The sequence below is a fragment of the Notamacropus eugenii genome, chromosome 1 (genome assembly GCF_028372415.1).
Source record: "Notamacropus eugenii isolate mMacEug1 chromosome 1, mMacEug1.pri_v2, whole genome shotgun sequence".
Lineage (NCBI taxonomy): Eukaryota > Metazoa > Chordata > Mammalia > Diprotodontia > Macropodidae > Notamacropus > Notamacropus eugenii.
Genome location: NC_092872.1, coordinates 81,239,903 through 81,256,835, shown reverse-complemented (window position 1 = coordinate 81,256,835; position 16,933 = coordinate 81,239,903). Strand labels below are relative to the sequence as shown.

At 42.9% G+C, this 16,933-nt stretch overlaps 1 protein-coding gene across 1 annotated transcript in view; it reads right to left on the bottom strand.

Annotated features, from left to right (window-relative positions):
- Positions 1 to 4,103: 4,103 nt before the first annotated feature.
- Positions 4,104 to 16,933, bottom strand: part of SCNN1B (sodium channel epithelial 1 subunit beta) — an 85,921-nt gene continuing 73,091 nt past the window's right edge. The window contains exons 8-13 of the mRNA XM_072607249.1: positions 11,573 to 11,690; positions 9,129 to 9,204; positions 8,660 to 8,717; positions 7,473 to 7,534; positions 6,068 to 6,143; positions 4,104 to 5,473 (exon numbers count right to left, since the gene is read on the bottom strand). Of these exons, the coding sequence (XP_072463350.1) occupies positions 5,084 to 5,473; positions 6,068 to 6,143; positions 7,473 to 7,534; positions 8,660 to 8,717; positions 9,129 to 9,204; positions 11,573 to 11,690 (780 nt within the window). The 3' untranslated portion in view covers positions 4,104 to 5,083. The remainder of the gene's footprint in view (positions 5,474 to 6,067; positions 6,144 to 7,472; positions 7,535 to 8,659; positions 8,718 to 9,128; positions 9,205 to 11,572; positions 11,691 to 16,933) is intronic.

The following is a 16,933-nucleotide window of genomic DNA, read 5'->3' as shown; positions in this document are numbered from 1 at the left end:
CCAAAAGTACATGTTCCTTTGAGAACTAGCCACTCCTTAATCCCACCATGAATCACCTAGTTAGCTTATTTGGCACATGTTTTACTATAGAACATCCTATATAAACTTTACCTGTACCCCTCTAAGGTTGCAGGTTCCCTAAAAACTCTTGCCTGTCGAAAAGCATAATAAATCTTTACCTTGACCTCAACAATGCTTGAGTCCCCACCCCCCTTCCAACCTTCATTAGTACCAGCCCATAAAGGGGCAGTGTATATAAGGGAGAGGTCACTCAGAGGGAATCAGGAAAACTGGACTCAGGTTTGACCTCTATCACTTAATGGCCCTGGAATTTGACCTTTCTGAGCCTCAGTTTCCTTATATGCAAAAAGATGGGATTGGACTAGAAGACTCCTATTTCTCATGGTTTGTTTTTGTCTTTGTGTCTCCAGAGTTCAGTGCAATGACTTGCACCTAGTAAGTGCTTAATGAATGCTGATTTAATTAATGATTGAATTTTCAGATTTTGGGTGGAAAAAGATATAATATTCCTGGAGCAGCCTTTAAACAGAAACCTAGTGATGTTTTCCCTAGTTAATTTACTGTTGCCACCACCTGGGAATCAATAAGGAAGGGGCATTTCTTTCCGAATGGCTGTGGACTGGCATCATGGTTTCTTCTCTTTTCTTGGGTAGTGTCTTCCTCACCACCTCACAGGGTCCCCCTGCACCCCTGAAGTACAGAAAAGTCAACCATAGTAATGTGCAAATCTCCTTATTACAGTGAGAATCTCAAGGAACACATTATATATACAACTTTAGTGATTTAGAAGTTCATGCTCTGATGCTTGCCTCTCACTTGCCTTTAAGTAGATTTAAAGCATTAATTGATCTTTCTTAGGTTCTCCCTCAGTTTCCATTCCCCTTTTATCCACAGGTTGCTGGATTAGCCTGACACTTGGGGCATACTGTTCATACCTATTGCTTTATCCTCCCATTTCCTGGACCCAGGCTACCTCTCAGCAACTTTGATTCTTAGAGAAGTTAGGTCTTTTTTTGGTTTTGGACCAGCCTCAAATCATACTGTAGCTTCCAGTCAAAATTCTATGGAGCAGCTGGACCTAACAATCTGACCTTAGTGTTTTTCTAGCAGAAACTCCCAAGAGTTCTTAACTTTTTGTGTGTGTCATAGATGCCTTTGGCAATCAGATGGGGCCTATGGACCCCCTTCTCGGAATAGTATATCCATGTGCTTAAAATAAAATACATAGGAACATCAAGAAAACCAATTACATTGAACTGTAGTTATCAAAATATGAAAAAAACAAGTTCAAATTCCACAAATTAAGAATCCCTTGCCCTAGAGAGTCAGTGTGATGCCCTGGTGTTGTGGAAGGAGTCCTATATTTGGGTTTAGATCCTGGCTCTACTTTGGGCAAGTCACTTAACCTCTCTAGGCCTGTTTCCTCCTCTGTTAAATGAGAAGGTGGGGCCTGATGTAAGGGTAAGACTCCTTTCACCCCTAAATCTATGGTCCTGCGGTCCCGGACTATTCATTACTCAGAATATTCTTTTCTCAGTTTCCTTGAGCTAGGCCTTCCTTCTTGATCAGCACATCTTAGGCTTGTCCACTCCAAGATTTCTCTCTTTTCCTTTCTCCTGTTGCTGGTTTTGATGCTTCCACTGTGGCCTACTGTCCTAGTTCCTTTGCTGCTCTTCCCCATCCCTCTTGTCTTGAGTTCCATCTTCTTCCTTAACCCACTTTCTTTTCCTTTAACTCTTTCTCAATGAGATTTCCCTTCCTCCTACCTCACACCTCTAGGCCCTTAACTCTGGATATGATTGGCTTTTTCTTAGACTAACATTAGTGTGACAGATCATTTTTATACTAAATAAAAACTCAATTGTTTCTGTAACCACCAAGCCTGAAGGCATCCCTTCATAGCCCCAGTGAACCTCAGAAAGTCATTTTCCTGAAGTCTCACACCTTTCTCATTCCCAGGTTAGCTCTTCTCTGTCTCTCAAGCAGAAGGTGAGTGCCAATCTCATCCCCACTGTGAATGAGGCAAGTCCCTTTTGTTTAATGAGTTTTAGGTAGTAATTAGGACAGCGTCCTATTCTACATGTTCAGCGATGGCACTGATCCACAGTTAGCAGGGCCTCAACAGTGGAGGTGGGTTTTGCCTTAAGCCATCCACATTCTCATAGTTGGGAGATCTGTGTTCAAGTCCTGACTCCGGCTACTAATATGTGGCTTAGGACATCTTTTCAGTGAGTAGGATAATGATTCCATCCCTGCCTCATGAAGTTGTGGAAGGTCAAGTGGGATGACAGATACAACAATGCTTGGAAAAGTAGAATACTACATGCCAACACAAGATGGTGATGATGGTGGTGGTGGTGATGGTGGTGATGAATGACACACCTTTGAGAGATGTCTGACTGGGTTAGAGGTCTTTTGCTAGGGAAGAGAATTTGTGTGTGTGTGTATGTGTGTGTGTGTGTATGTGTGTATGTGTGTACAGAGTTCTTTTTATTATCAACCCCCCTCATCAAAGCCTCCACAACTCGGAGATTGGGAGGGAAGAGGAGAAAAGCAGAGCTCTAATTACCACTTTTTGTGCCTGAGGCAAGAGGATGGGAAACCTCACTTGGGGTTCAAGCAAGGGTTTAGGGAAGGAAGCCTGTACTGAAAATATCAATTTCTTATATTATTTAAGGACTGGCTTATGTTAGGAGGCAGAAAATGGACAATGCTATTCCTGGTAATGTGATGAGGGCCAGGCAAGGAGCTGCTAGGGAAATACATGTTCCCTGAAAAGACGCTGGGATAAGCTCTCTGCTGCTTGAGGAAAGGGGAGTATACCTTGGGATAGGGTTGCTATATCCTTTAAATTTTCTGCCCCAGACTAAGCTCTGATGTAGCCCCTCCCTTATTTAGACCTTTGGGGAAAGGGCAAGATGGTTTTGATCACATGGATAGCTGGAAATCAACTAGCCTGTGATGTTGGGAGGAGCTCAGAGCCCACATGGCATTTTCTGGACCACACTGCCCAACAGCTGGCCCTTTCTACTTGGAGCTGTCCTTTCTTTATTGCTCACCTTCAGCCAGTCCATTTGAGTCACGCCAGCTGGTGTTTGTATCGGTGATGATGGAGGGGACGGGGAGGTACAGGCACACACCTCTAGCTGGGTACTTTATGGGAGACAGGTGTTTGTTTCCAAGAGAGATTAACTGGTATGTACTGGCAGGAAAGCAAATGCTATAAACCAGAGCCCATCCAGGAAGACTGAAGCTTAAGTCAGTCATTTTTCTTCCTGCCCTGGGAGCTTTTAGGGAAATGTGAGGAGTGAGAAGGTCACATTAGAAAGGGTCAGGTTAGTGACTTCTAAAAGACTTCTTGGGACAATATTATTCTCCCAGGGGCAATCCCTGAATCATAGCACTGTAAGCCCTAGGAAGGGAATTTTACAACCCTTAAGAGCCCCTGTTGAACACAATTTTGGCCTCCAGGGAGACATAGTGATGACGCAGTATAGGAAGTACCTTAGCATTTTCAATACTAGGTACTGTTCTGGCAAATCCTATTGGGAGTGGGCACATTGGCAAGGCACAGGACAAAGTGTAAGTTATTGAGTTTTTTTTTTCACCCACCCATTAGAAAAAAGAGAAAGGCACTGTGGTGTAGAAGTTTGAAAGTTAACTGTAATGGGGTAGCTAGGTGGTTCATGGATAGAGTACCACTAGGAGGATCAGAGTTCAAATTCAGCTTGAGGCACTTGCTAGCTCTGTGACCCTAGGCAAGTCACTTAACTCCAATTGCCTCCAAAAAGGGGTTAGCTTTAATTTTTGATAGACCTTGGTTCAAGTCCAGCCAGAGATCCTAACCCTGCTATGATCCAATCTCCCCATTGCCCCAGGCAACTCTAAGATTCTAAATTGAAAATTTCAGAGCCAGTGCTGAGCTGCTTTGGTAGAAAGAAATAAAAAAATAAAGAAAAGCCCGACTCTGCTAGGCACTAACTCAAGTGTTCTTGGAAGTCGTGTGTGTTTTCACTCACCCCAAGTTCTCCAAATCAGGACCCTTGACAGCTCATATACATAAGCCAACACATAGCTGCCAGTTACTTTAGAAACAGAAAAAGAAGCATCACTCTTTTATTCTGATAAGCAAGTTGTCACAATACAGTTCACTGATTTCTCTTTATCCAGGCTTGAAACGGACAAGTCACGGGATGTGGGAGAGAAAACCGACTCTGGGAACCTGGGCAGAGATGCTCGACGAGGCAGAGCGCACAGAAGTGGATGGGCTGACTCTATCAGCTACTCCTTTTATTTAGTGAATAAGAACAGAGGTCCTGCCTCCTTTTAGGGATACACAACAGCCTGGTAAGTAGAAAAGGGCTTCAGAGAATAGGGAATGAATCAGCTTCCATCCATAGGGCCCTAGAGGTCCTGGCTTGGGTACTTCTAGTCCAGGGATGCCTCTTTTATGACAGGATGATTCACTGGCCAGGACACGGAAGTTATGCTAAAGCATAGGATTAGGGTCCACTTGACCTTGCTCACATGGAATGTCAGGGTCAGAAGTCTGACTGGGATGATGCCATAGAAAGAATGGATTGGATCAGGAGCCAAGAAGACTCAGCTTGGAATTCTAGCCACGCTGTTTACTATTTGTGTGACCTCAGGCATGACTTAATCTCTGTAGGTCTCAGTTTCCTCATCTGTAAAATGGGATGGTTTGTCTTTAAGGACATTTTTAGGTCTAAGTCTACGATCCCATCAATTCCTTGAATCCTCAGAGCCAAGTGCTATTCCTCCAGAGGTCAGGAGGTTCCTCTAAAATGATCACTGTCTCACATTCCCCCAGATCAGGACAGATTTCAGGCTAGTTTGGGTACCAGGGAAGTGAATGAATAGGGAGCTGGTGAATTCTAGGCTCTGCAACAGGGTAAAGACATTCAAGGAATGACTGGGTCTGTTCTTCTCTCTAGCCAGAGTGAAAAAGTGCCAAGTGGAACATGGGAAGTTGTTTTCTTCTTTGTCCACCATTAAGACCTCACCCACCATCCACAGGATATTGCAAGATAAAGCCAAGAGACTAGATGGCATCCCCTTCATTATCTGACTCAATGACATCGAGGGGCTGTAGGCGCAAGGAATCGTAGTTGGGAGGTGGGGTGCCTGGGATGGGCAGGCTCTGCTCATCTGGGTAGTCCTCAGGTACATGAGGAGGGTTGGTGTTATTTTCATCCTCATACTGGAAGCCAAAGTTGGTGTGTGCCTCCACTAGCTCTGCCACTGTGGGTGGTGGGCCCTCATAGCGGGCTTGGGCCCGCCGCTGCTTCAGACCCTTGGCCCAGGCCACCAGCTTGATAATGGTGATCCACACGCAGTCGATGATGATCTCCCCAAACTCGATGATGCACAGTACTGAGCCACCCATCCAGAACCCAAATTGGCCGCCCAGATTGGAGAGTAACCATACCACCTGGAGGAGAAGATGTGACCTGAGGATAAAGGCTACCATAGAATGCCACTGGAACCTAAGGAGGCTTTGGGATCATTGCCAAGCCTTAGTGGTATCTCTCCACCCCACAACTCCCATTGGATAGGACCTGGCAGAGGCTTAGAGCAAGATGTTTTGTGGGTCCCTGGGGATAACTGTTTAAGAGAGAAGTCTCTAGGTTTTGAGGTTAGGACTGCTTAACGGCCTGATGTGATTCAGGGAATGGTCTACAGGTGATTTCTAGACTATATCCTTTTCCCTTTTTAGGCTCATCCACCTTCTTCTTACAAACTTGCTATCTGCATAGCAGTTCTGGAAAGAGCTTTGGCTTTCAGAAGACCTAGGTTTGAACTCTGTGTGTGCTTACTCAAGTCACTTTACTTCTCTGGGACTTAGTTTCCCCATCTACAAAATGATGGAATTGGCCTATGTGATCTTGACTCCTAGAGTCTGGCAGGTGGAGGGAGTGTCCATGACTATGATCTCTCAGGGGCATCAGGGTCTCTGACTCCCTCAGAATCAAGAAATCTGAGGCTGGGGGTAGGATTGGGGGTATCTTAGGGCTTTACAACTCACATTATTTGCTGCTGATTCAGCAAATGTCCGGAAGTTGAATTCTTGGAAGTAAATGTTGAGCTTGACAATTCCTTTCCTGTGGATAAGAGAGAGATCATGGCTGGTAGGTGTTCTTAGGCCATGAACTTGGTAAGAAACTTTAGAAAAGGTTTAGATAGTCAAATCCCATATAGAAAGAAGGATAAGGGTGGTATTGGTTGGGGAAGAGGGTAAAAAAGGAAGAAAGATACTGAGGCCATCCCTTAACTGCCATGGTGTGCTCCTCCCAGTATCTCTGTTCCCAAGAGGGGGGTATGATATTGTGCCCATTGAAGATAGCAAACATATTGCTTTTACCATCTCTGGTGCCTTAGGCATCATACACCCTTCTTCCGTGCCCTGATTTCATATCTGAAACATATATTTGCTTTTACTGGTACCACTTCCTGGGTGACATACACTTGCCTGGCTTCTTTTTGGACCTCCCTAGAGCCCAAAGTTGTCTCTTTTTTCCCTTTGAACTCATGGAGTTGTGTTGGAGGAGAAATCAGCCTTGAACCAGCTTCATCAAATCAATTACGGATTCTAGGGTTTGATTTCACTTTTCATCTGATCTCTTCTCTGGGATAGGAAACAGTGATTATGGCCTTATCTTAATCCAGGAACAGGGGTAAGAAACAGCCTCTTCAGAACCTTGGGACAGACAGTGATGGTTCTACCAGACATTCTCCCTATAGGTATGCTAGAGTTGTAGTAGCAGAAATATTAATAGATACCTGAGGGTGACTTAAGTTACAAAAGCCTTCTTCCATGCATATACCACAGGATGCAGAGACCCATGGTGGCCTTTTTGATGGGACCAGATTTAGTTCTTGACTTCCTGACTATGCTGAGGTTCTGTAGAAGACCTAGCTCTAGCAATGATCTGTGCCTATAAAGGAGACTGGTTCCTAAAGCTCCTTTAAGAGCTGACTCTTGGCCTCTAAGTTATTCTTGGTGGCTCCCTCTTCAATTACTTCTTGTGCTGAACCCTTTTCTGGACATCCAGTGTTCTCAGGCTGCCTCCTAGAAGTCTGTGGTCTTCTACTTAGACCTACCCACCTGTGCGTGATCTGTAGTTTTTCCATGGCTCTCATACTCAAAATTCCATAGGTATTATCCTAGCTCCTGTGATGACCTAACCCTTGCTATGTGTTATCCCTCCACTTCACACCTGTGTGTTTTAAGGGAGTTTCCCAGAGACACTGCCTTAAGGCAAAAGAATCATTCTAATAGAAGGAATTTTAGGCAATGAGGAAAGGCCAGGAGGGGAGATATTTCTAGGCAGATGCCTTGTAGGTCCTTTAAGTAACACTTTGCCTTGGAGCTCCTTCCTTCATGAGTCTCAAGGATCCTAGCATTCTTCTCTGAAAGTGAGAGTACTTACCTGTCTATGGTCAGGTTGGTGGTTTTGTCACGTTCATAAGACAACACATGGAAAATCCAATCCTGAAACCAAAGACAGCATGATTTCTCTCAAACTCAAAGTGCTTCCAAGAATATTTACAGTGTGGGGGAAGGGGAGGGCATCCAGGGCCACTGAACACAGGCCTTTTAATATTCAGTCTACAAGTGTTTAAATAAGTGCTTACTATGTGCCAAGTAATGTGGGATACAAAAAGAGGCAAAAATAAAGTTCTTGCCTTCAAGGAGTTTACATTTTAATGAGTGAGGCAACATATCAACAACTGGCTAGATAGAAGATACGTACAGAGTAGAGGAAATATAATATAGGAGGGAAAGGCAGTAGTAGCTGGGAGGCACTGGGAAAGGCCCTTTGGAGCAGGTAGAATTTGAACTGTGATTTGAAGGAAGTTGGAGAAACAGAGATGGAGCGGTAGAGTAAAGTATTACAAGTAATGCTGTTCAGTCATGCCTAACTGTGATCCCATGAACCATCTCACACTAGTACTGTCCAGGGGGTTTTCTTGGCAAAGACACGGGAATGGTTTGCCATTTCCTTCTTCAATGGATTAAAGCAAACAGCAGTTAAGTGACTTTTCCAGGGTCACAGAGCTAGTAAGTATCTGAAGTTGAATTTAAACTCAAGCAAGTTTTCCTGACTCCAGTCCTAGGGCTCTCTCTATCCACTGAGCTGCTTAGCTGCCTCTAATTTCAGGCCAATGGAACTTTTAATGAGGGGTATGCTATCAGGTTAGGAAGAGTTATAAGCTTCTATCTATTCCACTTTATTTCTTGTCTGAGATGATTAAGGGGATCAGATGAGAGCTGTCCAACCCATGGATAGGCAGATGCATCAACACGGCCCAATAATTTCCACTGTGTGTGAATATGGAAAGACAGAAAAAAAAAAGAAAACAAAGAAACATACACTAAATGATCTTCCCCCTCAAGCCTGTTCCCATCTTGTGACTTCTCTGTTATTACCCCTAACTAAAAACAAATCTCGGCTTCTCTACGGCAGGTCCTATCTTGCTTCATTCAAACCTTTCTAGAAGAGCATGGCTATCATTCATAAATCAGTTGACCCAAAGAAGATTAAATGATGCCCCAGGGGCTGGTGAAAGGGGCAGGCAGAGTCAGACCAAAGCCTAACAAATCTGATTCCTTTACCTCAGAGGCCTCAGATGGCCAGTCAGCCATGGAGATAGTCATCTTGTACTGCGTATCACTGGAGGAGATAAGGACACTGGTGAATTTAGGAAGCTTTCTCCAATCTCTCTCCCACCCCTTGGTCAAAAATGTCTCCATGTCCTCCCACCTCCTCTAACTTAGTCCTCAGACAACGCTTTGTTTACACTTCTTTTATGCATTTATCATGTGTTATGTGGAATTATAATTATTTGTGAATGTTCTCTTTACCATACTATAAACTCCATGAGAGCAGGGACTTATCTAAATTTTTTATCTCCCCTAGCACCTCAAACTATCCTCTGCACACAGCAGGCACAAAATAAATGCTTGTTGAATGAAATTTCCAAGTAAGAATGCTTCCTGTTCTTTCCTTAGCATAGGAATGGAGTCATTTCCAAGTCTTGCTCCCTCCTCTCACACTGATCCCCTTTCCCTTCCAGGTACTTACTTGCAGGACTCCTTACACAGGTTAATACAGTTTTCTCTCTGGGACAAACTCATTCGGAGATCTGAGTAGCAGCGTGCTGTTTGACACAAACCAAATGGATCATTGAGTAATGAGGGAGAAGTGGGGAGCACTTAGAGTGAGCATACTAGGGGGCTGAGGGCAGGCGTTACTTTCCATATAAAGCCTTTCCTGACCTTCCCAAAGGGGTGGGGAACCTGAGACCTCAAATCCATACGTGGCCTTCTAGGTCCTCAAAGGCGACCTTTTGACTGAATCCAAACTTTATAGAACAAATCCCCTTCATAGAAAGATTTGTTCTGTAAAACTTGGACTGACTCAAAAGGGTGCACCCGAGGACCTAGAAGACCACACATGGCCTCGAGGCTGCAGGTTCCCCACTCCTGTACCAGGCTCTTCCCTCCTTAAATCCCTTGAGTTTGCTTTGATTTTATTCTGTATGTATCTATATGTGAATGTGTTTATGTGTACACATGTGCACACAAACGCATAAAGGATTTCCTTCATTTTTGTCTTTGTAGCCCCAGAGCCTTACTGTATCATACCTGGCACAGAGCAGGCACTTAATAATTTTGTGGATGGACAGACTGACGGGAAGGATTGGGCAGAGGGGCCAAGAGGCGATTAACGCTAAACTGAAAAACCTAAGATGGGCTAAATATTCCCTGCCTGGACATTTGGTGGCAAGGCAATAAACTGAAGTCTGCCCTGAACCACTCTGAAAGCCAGGAGAGCATGACTATCAAAATCCCAAAGGATCAAGGCCATGGAGGCCTCTGTATCCTGCACATTGCCCAGCACAGATACCGGATGAATAATAATTGTGGTTTGCAAAGCATGTTTAAAAGTGTCCCATCGTATTCTTGCAACAACCCTGCAAGGTTGGTGCTATTGTCACCCCGTTTATAGATGAGGAAACTGAGGCAGACAAGATTGAAGCAACTTGCCCAGGGTCACACAGCTAGTAAGTGTTTGAGGCTGGATTTGAACTCAGGTCTTCCGGCTTTATCCACTTCTCCACCTAGCTACCAAATAGAAGGTCTCCAGGAATGATACTTTGAATTGAATTGAAACTGGTCAAAGTATCTCTCTTGGATACCTGGGCAGCTGGTTGTTAGTTAACGAAGATCTTTAAGCCTCAGGTAGGTACCTTGTGAGAGACTAAATAATAACAAATGACGTTTACATAAAGCTTTAAAATTTACAGTGAGCCTCATAGTCAGTCTGTGAGATAGATACCATTATTCCCATTTTATAGATGAGGAAAAAGGCTCATTTTCTTGCCCAAGATCACATAGTGAGCTACTTATTCACCTCTGTATCCTCCATATTGTACATATTTGCACAGTGCAAAAAGTACATGAGTTTTGAATTGACCTAGATCTCCAGTTTGATCTATTTGAGTCAACATAAGGATCACCTTAACTGGTTAAGGACATAGAAGCCTCTTTGCAGGTCTTTAAACACCAGGTCTTGAGGTATCATTTAGGACTTAAACCCAGGTCTCCCCCATGCCAAATTATCGCCCATGCATACCTCTCAGATAATTCCATGACAGTAGTTTTAAAAATAGCAAAGAGGCGGTCATTTACAATATGAGAAATTTAGGCTGGGTCCTGGGGGTGGGGTGAAGTCCAGCTTAAACTAGTTTGCTGATTTCGATACAGAATGTCCTTGCAACCAGTTTCCCCAAAAGGAGGGCCCAGGGCTAGCCTGAGTCAGATTAAACTGGCTTTAGAAATGAACTGAGTTGAATTACCATTTAACCTGATATCTTTGACAATTTGTTTTGGTCAGGGATGGACAGTCTGAAATTTACATCATTGGAGGTAATAACCATATAGCTGGGTTCATAAATACAATGGAATATTGTCTATGACCTAGAGGGCCCCTTCCTCCCCCCAATACCATAGCTGCATAGAAATGCATTGCTCCTTGTCCTTAGAATATTTATTTGTTGGATTCTGTCCTGGAAATACAGGTAAAATCTGATTAGTGGATAAAGAAGCTTCACCACAACCCTGTGAGAGCTAAGCTGCTGAATCTAGCCTGTGGTCTTGGCAATAAAAGAAAGGCATTAAAGATAAAAGGTAATGAGAATCAGAGATGGAAGCTGAATCCAAACCTTTCTTACTTCTCCTTATCCACTTTGTATGTTCTTCTATAAGAAGGCTGAGGCAAATATCTTATTCACCTCTGTATCCTCCATATTGTACCTATTTGCACAGTGCAGAAAGTACATGCACTTTGAATTGACTTGAAACTGAATTGGACTAGATCTCCAGCTTGATCTATTTGAGTCAACATAGGGATCACCTTAACTGGTGAAGGACACAGAAGCCTCTTTGGTCCACTTGCTATTGTGGGGGAGGGGGTGGTCTTTAAACACCAGGTCTAGAGGTGTCACTTAGCACTTCAATACTCACCCCAGTCAGGAAAGTCTTCATTGTTGCAGTATTTCCTCCCCTCAGGAAGGGGATATAGGTAGTGACCACAGCTGCAGTTCTGAATCATGTGTTCTTGGAAGCAGGATCGAAGGCAGGCCTGAGGAACGGGACAAGAATGGGGATGAAGGCCAACCATTCCTCCCTGAGGTGATCACTGTCCAGGAGAAAGGCTTCCTAGATGATGTCAGTAACAGGCCTTCTGGTGGGGCTCCTTTTAACTCAGCCTTTCTACACGCATTCCCAAGACCTCTGTGTCTTGTTTCCTGCCATATCCTCCTAACTAGTCTCCCTGCATCTCATCTCTACAGCTTCCATTCCATCCTCCATATTGCTGTCAGGCTAATTTTACTATGCATAGGCCAGACCCCATCATCCCCTCGTTCAGTCTAAAACAAAGTTCTTAACCTGGGTGTGTGAACATCTTTGTTTCTCTCTTAAAATATTTTGATAACTGAATTTCATTATAATTGATTTCCTTGGTAATCCTATGTGCTTTATTTTATGTATTTAAAAACATTGCCCATCAATTGGGGAATGGCTAAACAAATTATGGCACGTGAATATAAAGGAATACTATTGTTCTGTAAGAAATGGTGAAGGAGATCGTTTCTGAGAAGCCTAAGAAGACTTATATGAACTGATGCAGAGTGAAGAGAATATTTATACTATAACAACACCGTAAAAACAAACAACATTAAAAGATTCTGATCAATGCAAGCACCAATGACACACAATACTACTTATCTCCTGACAGAGAGATGATGGACTCAGGGTGTAGAATAAGGCATGCAATTTTGGAGATGGCCAGTGTGGGTTGGTTTTTTCTTTTTTTGACTATGCATATTTTTTACAAGGTGGTTTTTTAATCTTTTTTCTTATTTTTTTCCCCACTGGATAAGAGGGAAATAAAATAAATGCTAGTTCATTGAAAATTTTTAAAAAAATCTTCTGAGAATGAATCTGTACACTTTAACATGTTTCCAGAAGGGTCTATGACACACAAAAAGGGTGAGAACACTTGCTCTAAAAACCGTCAGAGGCCCCTATCTCTTTTAGGAAGGAATAAAAACTTTCAATTTTGCATTCAAGATCATTTACAATATGACTGATTTCCAGACTTACCCTTTTTGCTTCCTTAGCATTCTAGTCAAATGGGATAGTCCATTGTACGTCTCAATGGTAGACATGTGACCCAAATTCTTACAGTCCAGAAGGACAGACTCATAGACAGAAAAGCAATAATGGTACACATGAGAAAACCATTCTTATTGATCTGCCTTTTCTCACCAATCATCTCCAGGCCTTTGTACACACTGTTTCCCATGCCTGGAATGATCTCTTCCTACAATTCTACCTTTTGAAATTCTTGCTTTCTTTCACAACCCAGCTGAGGCACCACCTCCTTCATGATGGCTTCTCTGATTACCTCAGCTAGAAGTGACCTTTTCTCTTTCAAATCTTTTATACTGTTGTTATGTGCTTATATTATTACTTACACTGGAGTTATCTATTGATTTTATTCCATGGTTCTCCCAACTAGATTGCAGATAATGAGAATTTTGAGGACTTTTGACTGTTTTCATTTTTGTATCACTAGTGTTTAGTACAATACCCTATACATTTATCTTTTGGGGGACCAGACTGGTGATTTCATTGAGGAGTTTCCTCTACTAATTAGGCATTTGCTCTTCAACTTACAGTCTTTGAGAGTTGTCTAGAAAACCCAAGAATGTACTTCCCCAAAATCACAGTGTCAGATGTGGGACTTGATCCCAGGGCTTCCTGATTCTGAGGCCAGCTCACTACAAAGGTATTTAATACATATTTGTAAAACTGAGTTGAGAAGGTATTCTAGTTTTCTTTACCTTTTTGATCATTGGGTCAACATGTGACCTTCTGGCTGGGCCTGTTGGGCTGGCTGAGTGAGACATACTTACTGCCCAGCATAGGTGGGAATTACCTTTAGACTTCATTTTGGGTCTCTGCGACCCTTTTCTCAAAAATAATCTCCAAATGACCTTGATGTCACAGCTATCAGGATGCAGCACCTTCCTTCCCAGAAACAGAGTACAATTACTAATCTTCTGAATCTTGCCTATGGCCTTGTCCATAAAAACAACAAAATAGTCCCTGCCTGCCACACTAGTAGATAAGATAGGAAGGAGGGGAGAAGGGAAAGAGGCCGAAGGTGGGGGACATGTCTGAGGTCATGGAACAATCTGAGTCAGCATTAAGGATTAATGTTCATTCTTCCTGCCCTCTAGGCCAGCACCCCGTATCAGAACATGGGCAGATCTGGGGAGATAATGGTTGGGGACATGATTTGAACCCAAATTCTCTGGCCCCAGAGGCAGTGTTCTTTCTAATGTAATGTAAACTCTCCTGTAGAGGTTGCTCACCAAGTGAGGTACTGAAGAATGTTTCTACCACTTTAGGCCTAGACTGCAAAGCCCAGGTAGGAGTTAACTACATGTCCTTTCCCAGTGAGGACATGTTTCTCCCTGAAGTCTGTAAGTGGTGACTATGGGCAACTGGAAGCGTCCGCCCAATTTTGAGCCCGGAGCTTTGTATAACTCTGGGGAAGGATCCCTAGGGTACTTGGCCCTTTGGAAATGGACCTGCTCACCCTAGGGAAAAGATCTTAAGATCTTTGGAGGCAACAGTATAGTCTACAGAGAATCCAGGGTAGAGAAGAATTGGGGTAATCTAAGAATTCTCTAGACACTCTGAGCAGTGAAAAACTCAAGATGAGGCCCAGAATTGTGGAGCTTTAGCCTCTGCTTTAAAAGTGGCCCATCTGAGTTCTAGAGAAGTTTGTCTTGAACTAGGCATTTCATTTTTTACCTTCAACAACTAAGTCTTTAAAGAACAAAATGCTCACCTTAATGTTGGGTTCAAACATTTTAATAGTTTCCCAACTAGAGTATTTTTTTTCTTCCAATTCATCTTATAAACAAAAGGTAAGATAATTTTTCTTGGATAGCATAGTGGAAAGATCATTGGATTGGAACCAGAAGATCTAAGTGTGAGGCCTCTCTTCATCACTAAATAGTTGTGTAAACTCTGGCAAGAGTATATGTGTATGTGTGTACATATATGTATAAAAGAGTAAGAGTATGGATATATGTGTGTATACACACACATGTATATATGTATATAGTCACCTATTCAAGTTTCAGTTTACTCAACATGAAAAATGGAGATAATACTTGCACCCACCTCCTAGAGTATTTATGAGGAAAGGGCTTTACAAACTGTAAAGTGTTTTATAAATGTAGACTACTATTCCCAGCATGGACTCCAGGGCATGCATCTATTATCTGAGGACTAGCCTAGGTTCAGAGATTTTCATTATTGTGAGGAGTATGGCCATTGGATGACAAATTATTTGATCATAGCAATGAGTAACAATCATCCAGTAAGGTAGTGTGTGGTCTATATTGATTGAGTTCCCATCCCAATAAAATCATGAGTCTTTGAAATATCCTAATGCTTACATCTGATGATACAACCATCCTACTCAAAAATCTTAAATGGTGTCCTGCTTCCTGCTGAATAAAGTACATTAGCTGATCACTCAATGGCCTCCACAGATTGTTCCCACACTACAACAAATTTCTCACCCTTGCGTTTCTGACTTAGGGCCAGGGCTGGGTCAGCAGAGTTAGTTGAGAGAATCAGATAAAATCTATCACCAACCTGACCATTGTTCAGGGCCTTCCTCTTACTGACTTCTCACAGAATCTTAGAGTGGGAAGGTATGTGAGAAGTCAACTAGACCAACTCTTGTTTCCATTCTATTCTGGCTTTTAATAGTCCACCCAAGATTTCCCAGAATGCATGCCTCTCAAATAGTTTTGCTTCCTTGGCATCTCTGGTGTCCTATATGGTTGTTCTGTGGGGAGACAGGTAGGGCCAACAGATAGACTTCGGTAGGCTGCAGACATCTAACAATCTGGTTACCCCTTTGGTATCTCTAGGACCAAGAATGAATATGTTCAAGAGACAAAAAAAATCTGCTGAGCCAGCAAACAGGGGTGGGGAAATTCCCCTAGTTGATGAGTCTGTCTGGCAGGTGCCAAGGAAAGATCACATGCTGATCATAAAAGAATTATTTCATGTGACTAAGGCAAAGACGAGGAAAACGTCACACTGAGCTCCAAATACACTCTTCAGAGGAATTGGAGGGGGATGGGAAGGCAGGAGGTTCTAAAGACTATGGCAAAGGTCAAAATGCTGAATTCTAATGCTCTCTCACCCCTCCTCTCACCTTCTCTTTCTCCCTCTATATGCTGTTTTGCCTAAGCATGAAAGATAATTTCTCCATTCATAAAAGGGGGGGGGGGAGGTGCCAGTTTCATAAGAGGGAGGAGGAATGGTGAAACCTCCACCATGATGTAACTCAAACAATTAAAGAACTTCAGAGGCCATCTAATCCAAGCCATACCAGACTGAACATCCTCTCTATAACATTTCCTAGAAGTGGTTAAACAGTCTTCTTCTGATGCCTTTTAGTTAAGGGAAATATATTACTTCCCAAGGCAGCCCATTCCATTTTTTCACGGCTCCAATAATTAGGAAGGTTTTTTTAATCTTTTTAATCTAGTCTAAATCTTTCTTTTTGTAACCTCTATTCATATTCTCTGGGGCCTAGAAAAAGAGGACTAATATTTCTACATTCTCTCTACATGAAGATAGTCGTTATGTCCATTTTACCCTCACACAAAGTCTTCTCTTCTCCAGGCTAACGTCCCCAATTCCTTTAACTAATGATCACATGGCAAGATCTCAAGGCCCATAACTGTTCTAACTGCCTTCCTTGAGATTGGGGTGGTGAATCTGCAGCCTCGAGGCCATATGTGGCCCTCTAGGTCCTTAAGGACAACTCTTTGACTGACTCCAAACTTCACAGAACAAATCCTCTTAATAAAAGAATTTGTTCTGTAAAACTTGGACTCTGTCCAAAGGCCACACCCAAGGACCTAGGAGGCCACATGTGCTCTGGAGGCTGTAGGGTTTCCACCCCTGCTCTAGATGTTCTTCAGCTTGTCCACATTCTTCTTAAAATATGGTGTCCCCAACTGAATGATACTCTCAAGAGACAATCATAGTACCATAGGTATGCATTATTCATTTTCATTAGGGAGGCTGAATCCATGGAGAAGTTCTCATATATGACTGTACCATAAAGACTTTTCTCTTCCAGGAAGATGGAAGATCATTGGGTTTCACCATCAGCTCTACTAATATACCCTCTAGACCCATGGGCATTGTCACCTGATTTGCCAACACACCCTAAAGACCCCTAGTCCTTGATATATGGCCGATAGTATATTTCCT